Genomic DNA, 16,900 nt, shown 5'->3' with positions numbered 1-16,900 from the left:
ACGGACGCATTCATGTAAATCAGGATTCTTAAGGTGGCGCTAATCTTCATTGTTTAGTATTCAACAAATGATTATTTGCATTATAAATTTATCTGCTGATTATCATCTGCATTCATAAATTCATTATTTGGTTTGTAAAAGTTCTGAAAATAGTCCAACCAACAGTCCAAACCTTTACGTCATTAACAATTCATTCAAATCACTGAAATGAAAAGCAGCAAATCTTCACATCTGGAAGCATGAAATGACCTAAAGATGTCGAAACAGCTGCTAACTTGGAAATACTGTAAGGTATTTTTACATGAACTAAACGTCATATTTTGTTTTGTGCATATATCCAGCCGTGGAAAGTAACTATGTACAATTACTCAAGTACCGCTCTTAAGTACAATTTTAAGGTACTTGTACTTTACTCCATTTTCTGCTACTTCACGCTCCTACTCCAACACAATTCAGACGCCAATTTGTACTTTTTACTCCACTACATGTACTTGACAACTTAAGTTACTTTGCAGATTTTGTTCAACAATACAACATCAACAAATAAATAATGTAATATCATAGATTCAAACTTTATTGATCCACGACGGGAAACTCACAAGCTACCCAGCAGAGAAACTACATCACGTGGTTAAACCACCTTAACCAGCTTCATTATTATAGTGATGAAAACATTAATAATTATAACCCACTAACATAATATACATTATTCTGGAATATGCCATTCTGCGTAATGAGTACTTTTGGTACTTTAAGTATATTTTGATGCTAATACTCTTGTACTTTTACTTAAGTAAAAAAATTAAATGCACGACTCTTACTTGTAACAAGGCTGTGGTATTACTGCTTTCTCTTAAGTACAAGATCTGAGGACTTCTTCCACCTGAGTAATCTGTAAAGTAACTGGTAACTAAAGGCGTCTGATAATTCCCTCAGAAATGTAGTGGAGTAAAAGTAGAGAGTGGCATGAAAAGACTTGAGTACAAGTACCTCAAATTTGTACCGAAGTACAGCACTTGAGTAAATGTACTTACTCAGATCCCACCTGTGCTGCATGCTAACTGCCAGTAGGGTGTACTGTGTATTTGGCTGAATTGACCATTTAAACGTCCATTTAAATCCTGACAAGGTATAATTTTGATGTGTAGCATACTGAATTTGATTCTTAATCAGCCCAACACTTTGGTAGCCAGATTAAAGTCACAGAGGGGCACAGAGCAAACATGAGGACTTTGACACATGTATATGGAATAAATTAGGCCTGTGTCTATGTGAAACTGCTCTATGCTGCAGCGCCTGTCACATCCCTGCTGGACAACTCACTGGGGTGCTTATCTGACTCAAGAAAAACATGCTCAAGCCTGCAAAGTGTCCCAGTGACTGATTTGATTTTTGCTTCCAAGCTGCCAAAGCTTCTCATCAGGCGTGTACAAATCCAGCAGTCACAATCCATCACCTGGAAAAAGCGGCACTCATTCACTGAACACTTAGAAACCAATAAAGCGGGAGAAGAGGCACGCCTACGTAAGGAAATACTCGAGGTCATGTCTTCCCTTAGCTTTTTTAATATGTTGTTGTATATATAGATGGTTCATCCATACACCAACCAAAAGCTTGAGACCTTCACGACAAGTCCAATTGTACATGCTTCAATGATGTATTCAATTGTACTTTCAGTGCTCAAAAACACGTCCTGTAGCCATACGGAACACCAAGAGCATTCTCTTTTTTCCTGAAATCAATGTTTCCGAGTTGCCCACTGATCCACTCTGTATCCAGATGCGTGACAACCAGCCATTACATAAGTCGCTTGCAAAGTAACAAAGTTACAGCTGTTTTCATTTTAAATAGTCTTCAATTTAAAAAATTTGCAGTCTGATACAGAAGGCTAGGAGACCTGAACAATATGAAAGTGCTAGTCATTAATTTACAGAGATCAGGCATCACATAGTGCTATGAAGTATCCAATATGCTACATATGAATACAGCTGTTAACACCTTACAAATGCCTCTGTTTTTTCAAGGCTACTTGAAAAATCAATAACCTTGGCTTGTGTGTGCATAAACATGAGGGTTTGTTTATGCAGAAAATAACGTAGATATCGCCACTACCAGAGGTATAATCATATTACGGCCGTTTCGACACAACAGTGATAATGAAATATTTAGTCCCATTATCAATTTGTAACTGTTAATCCCCCAATTTTGTTTAAGTGGGAAAAAAACCGAAAGAGTTGCCGTCGGGGTATCCCCTCCACACTGGGCTCCAGAAGACAACGTTGTTCAGAGCTTCTTCTCTTGCATCGTGCTCAAGTTCTTGGTTTGTTTTCCCCAGCCATTGGTTGCATTTTGGTTGCTTTCCCACATCTTCTGGTGCTATTTCCCATTTGACAGATTGAAGAATGACTGAGAAGAACCAGTTCTTGAACCACTACTTAAGGGAACAACACAAGCTTTTTTTTTCACTTCACTACAATCAGTCACAGAGTAATAAAAAGTAGAACAGATGACTCAATTCATTCCTGGAGCAGTGCCTCCAAAGTTGAAAGTAGATGGCACCACTGGCGCTGTGAACTTGTACCCGCCGTGTTTCTCGATCATCTTGGATTCTGTAATTAGATAATAAGCAACAGTGCTTAAAAGTCACGCATTAACTTGTTTCCTGGAGTTTTACTGTTCCTCACTGTTCATTTGCTACACAGCTGGTGGTAGACCACACCCTAAACGTTGCTCACTTTAACCAACAGGAAGTCCAAGATAAATTTAATGTTGTCTCTAAATGTCTTTAAATGTTTTTTTTCCTGCATCCACAGAACAATGTAGGTGCGTAAATTTAAGATGAGGCCGAGTTTGTAAAACCTCTTAGCCTAAACTGGAAACAAAGTATTCCCAATACACACTCCTCTAGTTTTGTTCTTCACCCTTGCACTATAAAACATCCACACCACACCAGATTCTGGCACAGCCTATTCTACTGCCAACCAGTGTGACCAACGCTTTTGGGGGTATTTTATTCATTTATTATTCAAAGAAAAAAGGAAATGAAGGGAGAGAAAGATGGGAGCCAACATGCAGCAAAAAACAGCTCCCAGTAAGTCCTTTAACCACCACTTCCGTTCATAAGCATTACCAGGAGCCATGCAGGCACAGAGCTCCACAGTATAATGACAATTTACGATTGAACTAGGGTTACAAAACATGTATTTTTCTTTTATGAGGGGAGAAATGTGATTTTTGAAATCATCCCTGACTCGTGTTTTTCTGGAAAAAAAGGCACAACACCAGCAGATTTCAGTGTGCTACACTGTTGTGTCATTAAGCATAGGCTTTTTTTTAATTCCAAGCATCAGTAAACAGTAGGAGTGCACAATCAAAGCATGTAAAAAAAAAAATGCTTTATTGACAGACTGAAGTGCCGCATCAGCACTGCATTAGAATATTGGGGTAGGGTCTCAGCTGGTGCTCACCATGTGCTGCCCGTCTCTGGTCTGCAAGTGTGCCAATGTCCTGAAGGTGTTTGCCCTGTTCCTCATCGAGGGCCTGTGTTAGTGCCTGGTACCATGCTGGGTCACGGGTCTGGATATCTGCATCACAGTAAAGTCAGATTAAAGTCACTGACTGATATACAACATGGACACAATGTGTTACTGAACCAGTTTGATTTGCAGGAGAGATCAGCACAAGCTTTCCATCATCAGCTCCTCGTCTTACTCTGTAGTATGGCTTTGAAGATCTGATACTCGTCCACTAAGTTGTCCTCATCATCTACAGCTGTAGTGTAGCCCTCAAGTGCCGTCTCCTCAGCATCGTCCTCCTCCCAGTCTTCATCATCTCCATCCTCTCCCGCCTGCTTCGCCAGCATCTCCAGGTACTCCTGGCCCTCCTCGTCGATGTCGTCCTCGTCACTGCCCAGCTCAGCTACATTTATTCAGAGGGGTAAGGAAACACCTTTCAACATCACGAAACACACAGCTTATACACAATACACAGCCAATGCAACACAGAGCACAACAAACACTTGTGCATTACCGTTGTCATCCTCGTCTTCCCCGTCTTCATCATCGTCATCATCGTCATTCTCATGCTCTGCTCGACAGGCGTATGCCCTCTTGAGGCCGTTGAACAGTAGAATGGCTGCAGGAAGAAGCTGTCCAGCCACCTGGTTAACAGCCTGGGGCCTGTGCTCGAGGTCAATGAGAGCACAAAGTCCGAGAATGCACATCTTCCTGTCGTGGAGGCTGTGGGGGGTAAAAAAAAAGTTGGTCTGACTAGTTTCTACCATTAGAAGCAGGCTTGAGTCATTCATTCTGGGATTTAGCAGTTAGGACGAGGTACACTGTCGCGATAATCTCTTGAGATACTCATGAAACTCTTACCCAAGGAAGCAGTCGACATCTTTGAGCCACTGGGTTATGAAGTGGTTAGTGATGGGCTCAGTGTTGTTTGGAAAGCGTAGATTCTCTAAGGTGTTAAGGAGAAGAGGGGGGCTGTAGTAAAGTGCAGCGATGGCCACCTGCAGACACATAGTCCGCAGTTCGCTGGTCTTCACCTCCCGTGTCAAACGCTCCAATGCAGCAGCCACAAACAAGGGCACCACCTGCAACAACAGCAAGCTCATCTTCAGTCGAGCACAAGGGTATACTACCTTCAAATTAGGAGAATTATTTTAAATCCAGGAGGGAAGGAATCCTGTAGCTGTATTTTCCTCTACTATTCTTCCTCTTCATCTTGCCAGTTTGGGGTTAAACTGGATTTGTGATACTGACCTGGTCAATGCCACGACCTTTGCACTGCAGAATGATCACCTCCAGTAGCTTGGCTGCATGGCACTCTGGGTCCTCTCCTGGATCACCTGTCAGGACCTGTGTGGGGTGACATGGTCAGAAAACGTCCCGAATCATGGAGCAGGAACAGAAAACAACATGCAGGAGAAACGTGGGACTACTGTCTCTCACAACCAGCATCATCAGCTGCACCATTTTACCTTCTTGCACATGCTATAGATGATCTCCAGGTATTTGGTGTCAGATAGCAGAGTATCTGTGTCGACTGTGACGTAGTTGTGAAGAAGAGGCATCATATCTGAAACAGACACATTTTATTTTCACAGCTGAATTTACAGCAAAATAAATGCCCACTTTTTCTCTCTGTACTCGGGATATTGGCTGTTAGAGCGTATGGATGCTTCTGCTAGTGCTCCTGTTTTTAACAGTTTTAAATCTTTGTAGCTCACAGAAACTAACTAAGCATTCTAACATGAATCCAAGCACCGGTTCTCAGTCAAACACCTACCTGTGAAGTAGTCAAATCCATCCTGCTGGAAGACTTCATACACCAGTGGAAGGAGCTGCCACATCTGTGGTGACACCTGCTGGCAGGTCAGGCTGTGAGCCAAGGACAGGATTTCCTCATAGAACTCTGGAAAAAAGAAAAACAAAAAGGGAGAGAAAATGTGAGTACTGAAAGTACCGGTCTGTTTATTATCAATAGGTGATCTCTTTGGCTTAACAGACAGACAACATGCAGGAGGAACGTGGACATACAGGAAAGACCAGGCCTGCTTACCCAGTACATGTTGCTGCAGCACAGTGCCAATCACCTGCAGACAGATGCCTTCCAGCTGCTGGGTAATCTGAAACAACACGATGGTTCAAGGCAATGAGGATTTAACCAACAGAATACAATCTGGAAGATAAAGCTGCTGTGATCAAATCTGTAAAGTTCATTTTACCAGCACATTCCTAAAACTACAAATACTGTGGTGTATCATCTAAAACAAGACTTAGAATTAGTCACGCATTTTGTTCAAAGCATGTTAAACGATATTAGTGGTTGATTATACATATTTATTCTGTCACTTTTGTATTTTACTTAGCACTTATCTGGAGTTATATCATTCAAGGAGGTCACACAAAACAGTGTTAGAGCAATTTTAATACTTTTGTTGACCAGTTTTTTTATTTTCTAATCCATTTTCTTTTAAAACATGATGGTTTTATGACCCAGTTTATTTTGTTGCCTATGTAAAGCACATTGTAATGTAGTTTTTAAAAAGTGCTCTATAAATAAAGATCATAACAATCATAACCAAATTGAACTGAATGCCTCAGTATAGAATAAAAAAAGGGAAATTTAAATGCAAAGGGAAAAATCCAGGTTTTAAAATTTAGGCTGCCTATTATTGGTGCTCACTGTACTGACCAAACAGTGTGATGTGTGGACCAAACAATGATTTTAGTGAATGAGTAAATGAACATTTTGAGTCAAATTAATTAGAAACAAGGACAAGCACCTCTTCATCGCTGTTTTTTCATCTACCTCATGACTCAGTCCTGAAATGTCACTTGTCCTATCTACACCAACTGAACAGGTCGTGTTTCATTGGTCAAATGAAAATAATTCCAGGTCTCTGTAGAGGTGATGTAAACTAAGGATTGCTGAAACATAAACTACTGAACTGTTACGCAATCAAAAAATCCTCAGTGTAAAAGCAACGCCTGGTCAAATCTAAAGGCTTCTTGGCTTCGAGCACCAGCAGTCCCATGTTTCGGCAGACATGGTGGCAGCCTGCCCCTGCACTATTTCTAGCGTCTGCCTCAGCCTCTGAGTCATTTTGAACGCGGTGAGAACAGAGCGTGTTCCCAGGAGTTGGTGGGTGGCTGAAGTGTGTTGGCAGGAACGCTACAGCAGACCAGAGCTGCTTCTGCACATGAAGTGGCACGGAGATGAGTGATCAGCCAGGAGTGTGTGCGAGTGCGAGTGCGAGTGCGAGTGCGAGTGCGAGTGCGAGTGCGAGTGCGAGTGCGAGTGCGTGTGCGTGTGCGTGTGCGTGTGTGTGTGTGTGTGTGTGTGCAGCATGCTTAGTGGCTACACTGCTAACCTCTTTGTGGTCCTCCACCACACTTAACAATGTGTCAATGGTGTTGAGGATGCCCATAGCCGTCACGGCCTTGTCATCCCCTCCCTCCTCATCGGGTCCCGTCTGAATCACCTGGTTGAACGTCATAGCCTGTAAAAGAGTGAACAAAGAGATCATTATGATTGTGCCTGTGCACTTTATGTATTCATACATCTCACTGTCAGGCTGAAAGCTGGATTTCTTCTCGACATGTCATTAACCACGAGAAAGATCATTTCATTCTGGTACCTTGGATATGTAGCTGCAATTTTTGGGTGATATCAGACCATCGTTTCTTTTTTGGATTACTCCCTGAGTGACTTATCTTGGCTGCCCGCACTCCATCTCAATAAGGCCTAGCAGTACACATCTTTTTTTAATTCCATGACTTGTAGACGCTTGTGTTGCATTTACAGCACAGAAATGTTGTGAAATGATACCTTGTTACCTCTCTACTGATTGTACTTACCAAATGCTGTGTCATCTCCACCGCAATTGGAGTGACCTCCTCGCTGTATTCACAGATCATTTTCTGTATGACATTGGTGAGGTCATCGTTCTCCGTCTCCCTGACGATGTGTAGGAGTGCCTGCATCACTGGCCGGATGAAGGGGGTGATGTATTCTTTGGCTAAAGAACACAACACACAATTTAGACACTCAAAGAAAATTACTAAATGGTACAGAAAAAAAACCCAACAACATTAAATGCAGTCAGTGAAACACAAGCTGCACATCACTCGCTCACCTTTCTCCTGGTTGCTGATAAGAACCTGCAGGGCAATGGCAGCCTCCACCTTAACTGGCATCTCATTATCATTGATAAGACAAAGGCGGGTCAGCTCAAGAGCCGTCTGCAGGTTCTGGTCACTTTTGAACTTCACCTCACAGAAGTAATGCAGCACCCAGCAGGCCTGTGTGAACACAGGTGGAGGAAATGTGGCAGAACTCATTAAATGACAAGCTTGTGTTAACTCAAAGTCACTTAATTCAGCATTGTAAATGAGTAAATGTAATGAGTCTTAGGCCTGCCTGTTGTGAAATGATCACTTACTCTGGCTCTCATGTAGCCCAGTTCACTGCGGAACAGGGGGAAGACGTGATTCTGCAGCATGAACTCCATCTGGTCCTTGTAAATTTTTTTCTGTGGAGACAAAGAAATGAAAACCGTCAAGTTTCAGTCAGCAGTTAAGCCAAGTTTAACAAATTAATCTATAGCTTGTTAAATACTTTCTAGAAAGAGGCTAAATTGTGAACAACAACTCAACAGTATCAGTGCTGATAAAAATAAAAAAAGATAATCTCTTCTGAAAACAGATTTTACGGCTGAATGCTCATGAGGGCAGCCATGGTAAAAAACAGAAGACGCGATGAAAATCCCATTTGCTGCACCATGTTACAAATGTTAAGACCTGTTCTGCTCTGAATGGAATCACAAGGCTTTTTGTTTTGTTTTTTTAAATCTGTGAGCAGAAAAACGGAAATGGTCAGAGAAGTAGGCAAACAAGACAAGTGAGGGCTATTAACCTTCAGCAAGATTTCAGCCAAAGAGCCAATCATGTGGAGGGCACCATCCTTTTTCCTGGGGTCAGAGGCGGGATCAGTGAGAATCTGGTAGCAGAAGCCCATCGTCTTTTGCAGAACCTAAACAGAGCAAGAACAACACACTGGATTAAGACTAATTAAATATAAATTGCGGGTGCAGAGGCACAATCTGTTTTAGTTTTCCCATTATGAAAAAAATTAATATTCAAAGAAATGAACGACTAAATTGTCTGAACTCACTTCTTTCCTCTTGTTGCAGGCAGTGAACAGAAGTGTCTGGGCTGCTGTTGTTGGCGAGATGAAGTCCTCAAACACGTCTGAAGGGGACAACCAAGATCAAATACATGGTTAGTTATCACCGATGCGTGGGATTCCTTTTGCAGTATAGGCACCGACGTTCGATGCTCACCAAACTTCATGCGGATGTACTCGTATGGATCCTCCTGCCACAGTTCCTCATCACTGTCTGTGTAACACATGAGGGGGAAAACCACATCCTGAATGATGCCCTGAAAAACAAAATGAAAAGTCACAATCAGGGAGGAGGGAACTGTTTTTCGCGAAGTATCGCTTCTTTCATCTGTTGGCTGAACACATACTGTTCGGCAGTGCTGTAGCTTAATGCGTCGAACAGTGACTATCAGTCCATCGTTTCACCATGTTATGTGCCATATACTACAGTGTTGTCAAATGCTTCCTGGATGTTCACTTGTTGTATTTATACCTGGATATGTGGTTTGAGGTTCCTCCACGTCAGAGCATGTGCTATGCCCTGGTTGATGTAGTTGAGTGTCTGCTGGAGTACTCTGGGAGCCACGTATTGCTTTTCCTTGTACTGGTATAAGACTTTCAGCAGCACCTAGTAGACAAATGTACAAAGAAATTCCTCATGTTTGTGAGTTGCACTCCAGATGACGCACCGTTCAGTCTCACCGAGGAGCTGCTGCTGACATTACACCCTGTCTTACCTGCTGGGCAGGAACTGCATATTCCTTGAGGAAAAGTTCAGCAAACTCTGTGTACTCTTTGGTTGTGTTTCCTGGGCTTCCATATCTGAAAGATGGTTTAATATAGTGAATATTATTGTTAAACATATCTGTAGGATTTATTAATCAAGTAAAGGGAGCAATTATTGGATTTTTTACCTCTCAAACAGCCGGGCCAAGATGTGAAGGGCCCACTTCTTACACTTCCACCATGGCAGCTCAGGCCGCTCATCTTCATCTATCTGCAATGTCTCCTGCACAGACCAAGCATCAAATTAAACACTCAGCTTGTGGAGAAATTAAATGTGGACATTTGTCAGGCAGTAGCATGCAATATGCATTTATCCTGTCTCCTTACCGGAGGCACATCTCTATCCACTACTGTCTTCAGGATCTCCATCCATTCTGTCAGGTTCTGTCTGTTGATGAGTTCCAGGGGCAGGTTGTACTGTGGAGACAAACAAGAAAGTTAGTTTTTTTCTTACTCTAATCTAAACTGATATTTAGCTAAAAAAAGGTAAAAAGTTTTGAAAATATAATGAAGGTTAGCACTATTTTGTGATTTAAAAAAAACAAACAAAAAAAAAGGGCAACAAACTGAATCCATCCTAAACCAACTAGAGAAAGAAGACCCTGGCTAACGAGCGGATGTCTGATGCCGTGACATTACCTGGAAGAGGGCATAGAGGATTTTGAAGATCTGTTTCTGTATGAGGACAGAGTCACTGGAGTGGTCAAGGAGCAGCTGGATGAAGCGTTCTTTCAACATGGGCATGAAGATGTGCATGGCAGCCACCAGAGGTTGACGCTCTTCTGGTTTCTTATATCTGTTTCACACAAAGGTTTCACATCAGCCACACGAGCACAAAGTTAACCCCAAGTCATGTGTTATAACACCATACAAAATGAAGACTGAGAACTCTGACTTACTCATAGTTTTTGACAAGCTGGTAAAGGCAGAGCAAGATGCCCAACCATCCTGCACTGTTGTCTGACTGCAAATAGAAACCGATCTTGTCCACGATGGTTGTCCACTTGCCGGGGTAGTCATGCTTGATCATGTGGTGGATACATGTTGTCAACTGGACCCTGACAAGTTCAAAAGGGCAGTTATAGATTGAGAGGAGTTTTCCAAATCACCCATGCTACTCATTCAGCAGGCCGTGTGGTTACCTGATGCGCTCGGGGGAGTGGATGATGGCCTCCACTATGTTGTCTCGAATGAACTGCCTGTCCTCCTCAGGGATGTTATTGACAGACGTCTCTGTGGCTGAACCGTCTCCATCACTCCAGTGCTGAGTTATCATGTTCTTAAGGTAAATCACACCTAGACAGAGAGGAAAAAAAAAACCTTTAGTGTTTTCTCAACACCAACCCCTATTGCTTAATCAAATAGCTTATCAATGAAACCATCAAGCCGTACAAGGTGGAGAAAGTCACATGACCAAGGCAGCCGTGGGACTGTCGTGTGAGGTGCACCTCAGCTCAAAGCAAATCAGGGCTTCAGTTGATTTGTTTGCAAGATTCAAAAACGTGTACATTTGAATTAGTTTGAGATGCTAAACTATAAAATGTTGTGATTCAGATACTTAAATGCACATCTACAAATATTTTATTGCTGTTTTAATTATATTTGAAGTTTGATAAATCAAAAATAATCCCCTGGCCAAGAAAAAAGGACTTGATACTTCACTGCATAATCAGACACATTCAGCCCTAAGCCCACAAAGTTGCTTTATAGAGTGTATCAAAGTAACTAAACCACTATGCATGGTTATAAAATTAATTCAGTTGGTGTACAGCCTCATGTAACTCCCAAATGTGCTCCTATTGTATTGACTGGGTTTACATCATGACAGCTGTGTATGACACAGTAAATTCAGAACCACCTAAAGCCTAAGCTGCAGGAATCAATTCTTCCATCTGCAGTTCAGTAGTATTGAATGTGGCACATGGGTGTCAGCTGGGTTCACATCTACAATGTGGGGCCCCACTCTGAGTTCTGTGGCTCACAGGGGGAGAGTCATCTGAGGGCGCGGAGGAGCGAGGCCTGGGAGGCAGACATCAGACTGCTGACACAAATGTCTACACCACTGGCGAGGCAATCATAATCCAGCCTATCAATGCTGACGGAGCATAAACCCCCTTCCCCTCCGCCTGTAAGCACCAAACTCCACATCAAGCCAGTAAGAATCCGTAATATTAGTTAGATTCATGGACAGGACCTAAATTGCTTCTTGAAAATTTCTAGCTGAATGAAATGGCTGCCATCTTAATACATGATCGAAAATGGCAAGTTAAAAGAAAACATGACAAGGGTATAAAAATATAGTAAAATACATACATACATACCATCACAGCCTCACAGTTTCTTTCTGAATGTCAACTTCAGTAAACTGCAGCTCTGGTCCAAAAACAGGAATATCTTAAATTTGTGGCAACTGAGGCGGTTGTGGATTAACCATCTAAAATTACTTCAGTATCTTTTTAAAATCACATACTCTGCTGGGCCAACAAAATTACACAACCAATGGGCTCAAGTATGCAACCACTTGTGGGGGGTTTTTAAACCACAAAATCAACAGCGAGCACTTGAATCTATTCATAAAAATCAGATAATCTGACATTAAAAATAAGATTGGCACCACCAAGGAGGTACAGCTATGATGATTTTTCAAAGTGAAACTTCTTTCTGCGACCACACAAATACAGCAGAGGTGAAAGTAATTTCATTCATGGTCCTCAAAGCATAAATGACATGACATTGAAAAACTCCTCAGCAACGTGCCAACAATTGTTGACAGCAGTCATTTTTCAATGCTTTGACCAACAGACACAAAATTTCCTTCTTCTTTCTATGACTGGCAGCAGAAATCTGAGAAGCAGAGATTTCAAAAACTCACCACATTCTGAACATGCTGCCAATACTGATTGAAATACAACTCAAACCCACATTCAATCATGCTGTCCAGAGACAGTCTGTTAGAAAACAAATATTAATGCATTTTATCAAAATCCAGTGACTGAAATTTATGTAATAACTGTCGATCAAATAAAATGATCATAAAAGACTGTTTCTAGACCAAAAAAAGGACAGCATTATGTTGGGCTGCCTACCAACATCGAGCCAGACGGGAACTAAATGAATAAGAATCCGACCGGCCCAAGTGATTGACTAAGTGCCAATACAACAAATTAAGACGATGTACGTTTGTAATCAGCCTCACTTGTGACAGCTTCTGTGCCGTCTAGAGGAGCTATTCCTCCGCTCCTCTGCTCAAAACACTGTCAGGCATTTTTCCTACAGCTGGAAAAGTAATTTATTGCACTAAAGCACAGCCCTATAACATCTTAATTTGCTAGCACAGCTAGGAATAATTGGGAGGTGGAAACACTGTACATCTGTACACTTTCTCCAACAACTTAGTTCAAGATTTTAACTTTGAACATTGATTTTTCCCACCACTGACACCTTCCTCAGAGTGCAGCATTGGACTAAAGCAAAACAAGCTATATTTAACCAACTCCACGTGTCCACTGCACTTCAGCGTGGCACTTTAACTTCACAAAAACACTAGTGTGAATCATGTATCATCACTAAATTATCTTTTTGAAACTATTATATAAGTGAACTATTAAACTTGGGATCATGGAGAATATCAAGTCTGTTTCTCATAGAATGCGATCTGACAAAATTGGAGTAGGATAAAGTGGTAACAGTGCCAGAGTGTTTCGGTAACCTTATATGGCTCTGGTTGATACAAATGGGGGGGGGGGAAGCATGGACTGTGTGTCATAAGATTTCTTTAAAACACTACTTATTAAGACACAAAACAGCAACACTGAAAATAGAAAAAGGACAATTTAAGGTCTTATCCAAAAGGGCAGAAAATACACGTACCACTTTAATTTAACACAATGATAAATGTGTTAAAAAGTTAATAAACCTGTGTATTTGCTTTTAGACTGTTTTGGAGAACAGCTTTTACTTTCCACGTTTATTTTTTCCTACCCACAGTTTTTACCAGCACACATCCAGCCCTCGAACCTGTTTGTGTTAAATCTCCACCTCAGCTTTTAAATTCATCCCTCACCCAACTCTGAGTATACAAATCAGGTGACTGCAAAGTCCTTGGGCAAACAGCAGACAGCAATTCTCTCAAACAGAAGACATTAATGTGTGCATACCTGATTTTATCTTCTGTCTAACTTTAGAAAACATCATCTTTTGCCAACATTAGAACTATTTTCACATGTTAAAGTTTAGACTCACCTGCTTGCCTGACAGGCAGATCCAGCTGATCAGACATGGTGACACGCAGCAGAGTGGACACAAAGTTTACCTGGGTGTGACCCTGGAAATCAGAATAAAAAAAAGGGCTGAATGTAAACCAGATACACACTGAAACATTTGAAATCTCAAAATTTTCATGCTATTTTTCATGCTAAGTTTGTTGCGTGAAACCTTGAAGGGTTGGATTTTTGCCATGGCAAGTTGAGTACATGATACGTTTGCCATTCAGATGTTTTAAGTCAGAGAAACTGATGCTAAGCGACTGACGATAAAAACAGCTATTGCATTGTTGCCTCTTTAAAACTGTAGTATAATTTTATGCTTTGCTGTATTTTTACATCATGCTGACAAAACAAAGAAGGGCTCCACCATTTTTAAAATATCAGCTTACATCACAACTCCTGAAAAGCTGTCAGAAAAGTAAAAATGTAGTGTGATATGACATCAGTGAATTGATCAAATTAACTATCCACATTAACACAGATGCTCACATGAACCAGCTGTGATCCACAACAGAGCAGGTCTTTTGGGTCAAGACCATGGGATTACAAATTCAAGTCAATGCTCTGATCTGAAACACAATTAAGGGGTGAAGTGACTAAAGTCAGGTTACAGCACCGTATGTCTCTGGGTCACTGCCTCCTCCACAGCATCTTCATCAGGATGGTCACTGAACTAGTACTGATAAATTATGGAGATGACTGACATGGTGTATCAGATGTTTACATCTGGCTGGTCGGTCAGAAATAAATATAGGGCTGAGTCTAAACACCATGTGGGTATGCAGAGTTCCAACAACAACAGTATTTCATATGTGCTTTCAACCACAATGCAGCTCCAATGTGCACGTATATTTGTAAAAGCTCATGTAATATATTAAAGCATTTTGTAAATCCTTAAGTCAATTTTTATCGGGCAATTGTCCATGAGAATCAGAGTCAGAGTTTATGACTAAGCAAAGCACTGTATTTAGAAACTATGCACTCCAGCAGGTTTCCTCCATCCTCCTCCAGAAGACATGAGTTTTTGTTCTGAACATAACTCAAAAATGTCCAAGCAGCTATGTAAGAACACTCTCCCAGATTTATAAAATAAAATAAAGTAAAATAAAATAAAGCCTCTTGCACCAGCAAAAATCTAAAATAATTGCTCTATTGGGGCAGAATACATTGAGCACATGTGACATGACTGGATAACCACCACTTCAATATAAAAAAGAAAATAGATAGTTCATGGTAACTAACCATTTTCCGTTCCATTTCATTTTAAAAGTCAGTGACTTACATGGGCAGAGATGTACAAACATGGTGGAGCTTAATCGTTGCATTATGACTTGACTGTCAAATGCCGGTTGTCTCACGCAGAAAATTCGGCATCAAAACAACTAAAGGCCTCATCTCTGCACGCATTTAACAACACAGGAAAATCAACCAGAGTCAGTTGGCTTCAAACATCTTCTGGAAGAAATTATTTGGAATCATTCCTTGAAGGTTTCACGTAGGACAGTGTCCATTTATTTCTCCTTAACTACGTCAATCAAGACAGAATCAAGAATCATCAAACTACATGGCCTCACGGTAGAACGTCAGTCAAATATATACTGTTCAGTATCAAGCTTAGCCGTTAAATCTCTTTCTGAAACTTATTTTCCACAGGCTATATTAGTTAGCTGGGAGAAAACAAAAATGTTGCTCACACAAAGTTTAGTGAGAAGCCACACGGTTGAGCCACACTACTTAAACCACACAGTTCGACTGCTGCCTCAACCACTGCTGCTAAGTCAGTTACCGTTAGCTCACATGAAACTCTGCTAACGTAAAACTCAATTTTATGTTATATTTACGAAGAAGGATTAAAGTCACCGGTCGTATATCATATGTGATTACAGCAAACAACAGTGGAGAGTTGTCTGTTGTAAATCTTATTCAGTTGATACAGAATGTCATTACTTTAGGGTTTGTCACAGTGACACGTGAGCAGCAGCTATGTAGCAGAGTAACGGCAGCTCACCCAACAAGTAGCAAACTTAGCTAGCTCATGTAAGATACACGGCTAGGAATCAGTGTCCCGTTATTTCATACGCAAACTAGCATATGCTCCACATTCACTGAGCGTCGCTCGTTGTCTAACACAGCAGCCTTCTTATTCTTGTGTCGTGTCAACTAGGAAATGAGTCAAACCCGAGCCGAAACTGTGTGTGACGAGCTCACAATTAGAACGTTAAGGGTTAGCTTGTTTAGCATTAGCGACACAGCTGGCTCAAGAAGAAGCTAACGTTGACGTTGGTTACTGGCACGAGTGTGTCATCGAAAAAGAACAACGCCACTCATCTCATGCCGTTGGCTCTTACGGTACATTTGTGATAAGAGTGAGTTTATGTGAATTACTACTCTTGCCGAACGGTGGGATTTAAGTCTTGATCTCAAGGTAACGGTAGCACAGCCCAGTCTGCGTGAAAGCACCATCTTGATGTTGTGAACGGCCGAGGCCCGATCCGAGACCGCGCCACAACCTCATCACAATTAACGGCTAATCTAAACTTTTACCTCGTTCAGCTGTCTCTCCGCGGCCTCCCGCAGATTGGGGTCCATCGTTCCCCGAAGGGCCTCGACCAAAGACTCGGGATCCATTATTGAAACTCTGTTTACGGCTCGGATTTTAATATTTCAGAGGTCTATCAATTCCCAGTCACTGCGCACATGGACGCACGGCTCTCCGGTTACCCGGCGCGAAAGGAAGCAGTGAATGAAGTACCCGGATAGATCAGCGCCAAATTTGTGCAACACGAACATCCGGCGGTGACGGGGAGTTGTAGTTTTCAACATTATTTTCGTAAAATCCACTCGTGTGATGTACAATGATTCAAAGAGATAGGGAAGTTGACGCCCCTACTGGTTACTTTGACTCCAGAAAACCTAAAAACAATTTGGCTATTTCATTTTCAGTATTCAAACAACCAAGGGCTTATTTTAGACATTTTAGATGTATTCACACAGGAGCAGTAACTGAAGACTCTCAGTTGTATATGATAAACTGGTATTTTGTGTGTTTCTCATCTGATCGAATCAAAAATATAGAACTTGTTACAAATATTACTGATGTAAATTGACCTTCAGCTACATCAGAAAATATTACAGATTCTAATAATTGTTATGTCTACCAATTTAGAGACCTCTGT

At 41.4% G+C, this 16,900-nt stretch overlaps 1 protein-coding gene across 1 annotated transcript; it reads right to left on the bottom strand.

Moving 5' to 3' along the window:
- Window positions 1–549: 549 nt before the first annotated feature.
- ipo7 (importin 7) lies at window positions 550–16,469 on the bottom strand. Its single transcript, XM_070959562.1, has 25 exons — window positions 16,269–16,469; window positions 13,702–13,783; window positions 10,602–10,755; window positions 10,359–10,517; window positions 10,099–10,255; window positions 9,787–9,876; window positions 9,588–9,682; window positions 9,411–9,495; window positions 9,167–9,301; window positions 8,852–8,951; window positions 8,683–8,759; window positions 8,425–8,541; window positions 7,952–8,041; window positions 7,646–7,811; window positions 7,368–7,528; window positions 6,881–7,009; window positions 5,566–5,632; window positions 5,293–5,418; window positions 4,985–5,082; window positions 4,767–4,862; window positions 4,377–4,597; window positions 4,030–4,238; window positions 3,712–3,918; window positions 3,468–3,584; window positions 550–2,609 (listed from the first exon to the last, which is right to left on the bottom strand). Exons 1-25 carry the CDS (start codon window positions 16,350–16,352, stop codon window positions 2,512–2,514), a joined length of 3,120 nt encoding a protein of 1,039 aa, XP_070815663.1. The 5' UTR covers window positions 16,353–16,469; the 3' UTR covers window positions 550–2,511.
- Between the last annotated feature and the right edge of the window lie 431 nt (window positions 16,470–16,900).

The sequence above is a fragment of the Chaetodon trifascialis genome, chromosome 1, assembly GCF_039877785.1.
Source record: "Chaetodon trifascialis isolate fChaTrf1 chromosome 1, fChaTrf1.hap1, whole genome shotgun sequence".
Taxonomy (NCBI): Eukaryota; Metazoa; Chordata; class Actinopteri; order Chaetodontiformes; family Chaetodontidae; genus Chaetodon; species Chaetodon trifascialis.
Note: the sequence above shows the minus strand (reverse complement) of the source record. Positions and strands in the feature narration are given on the sequence as shown.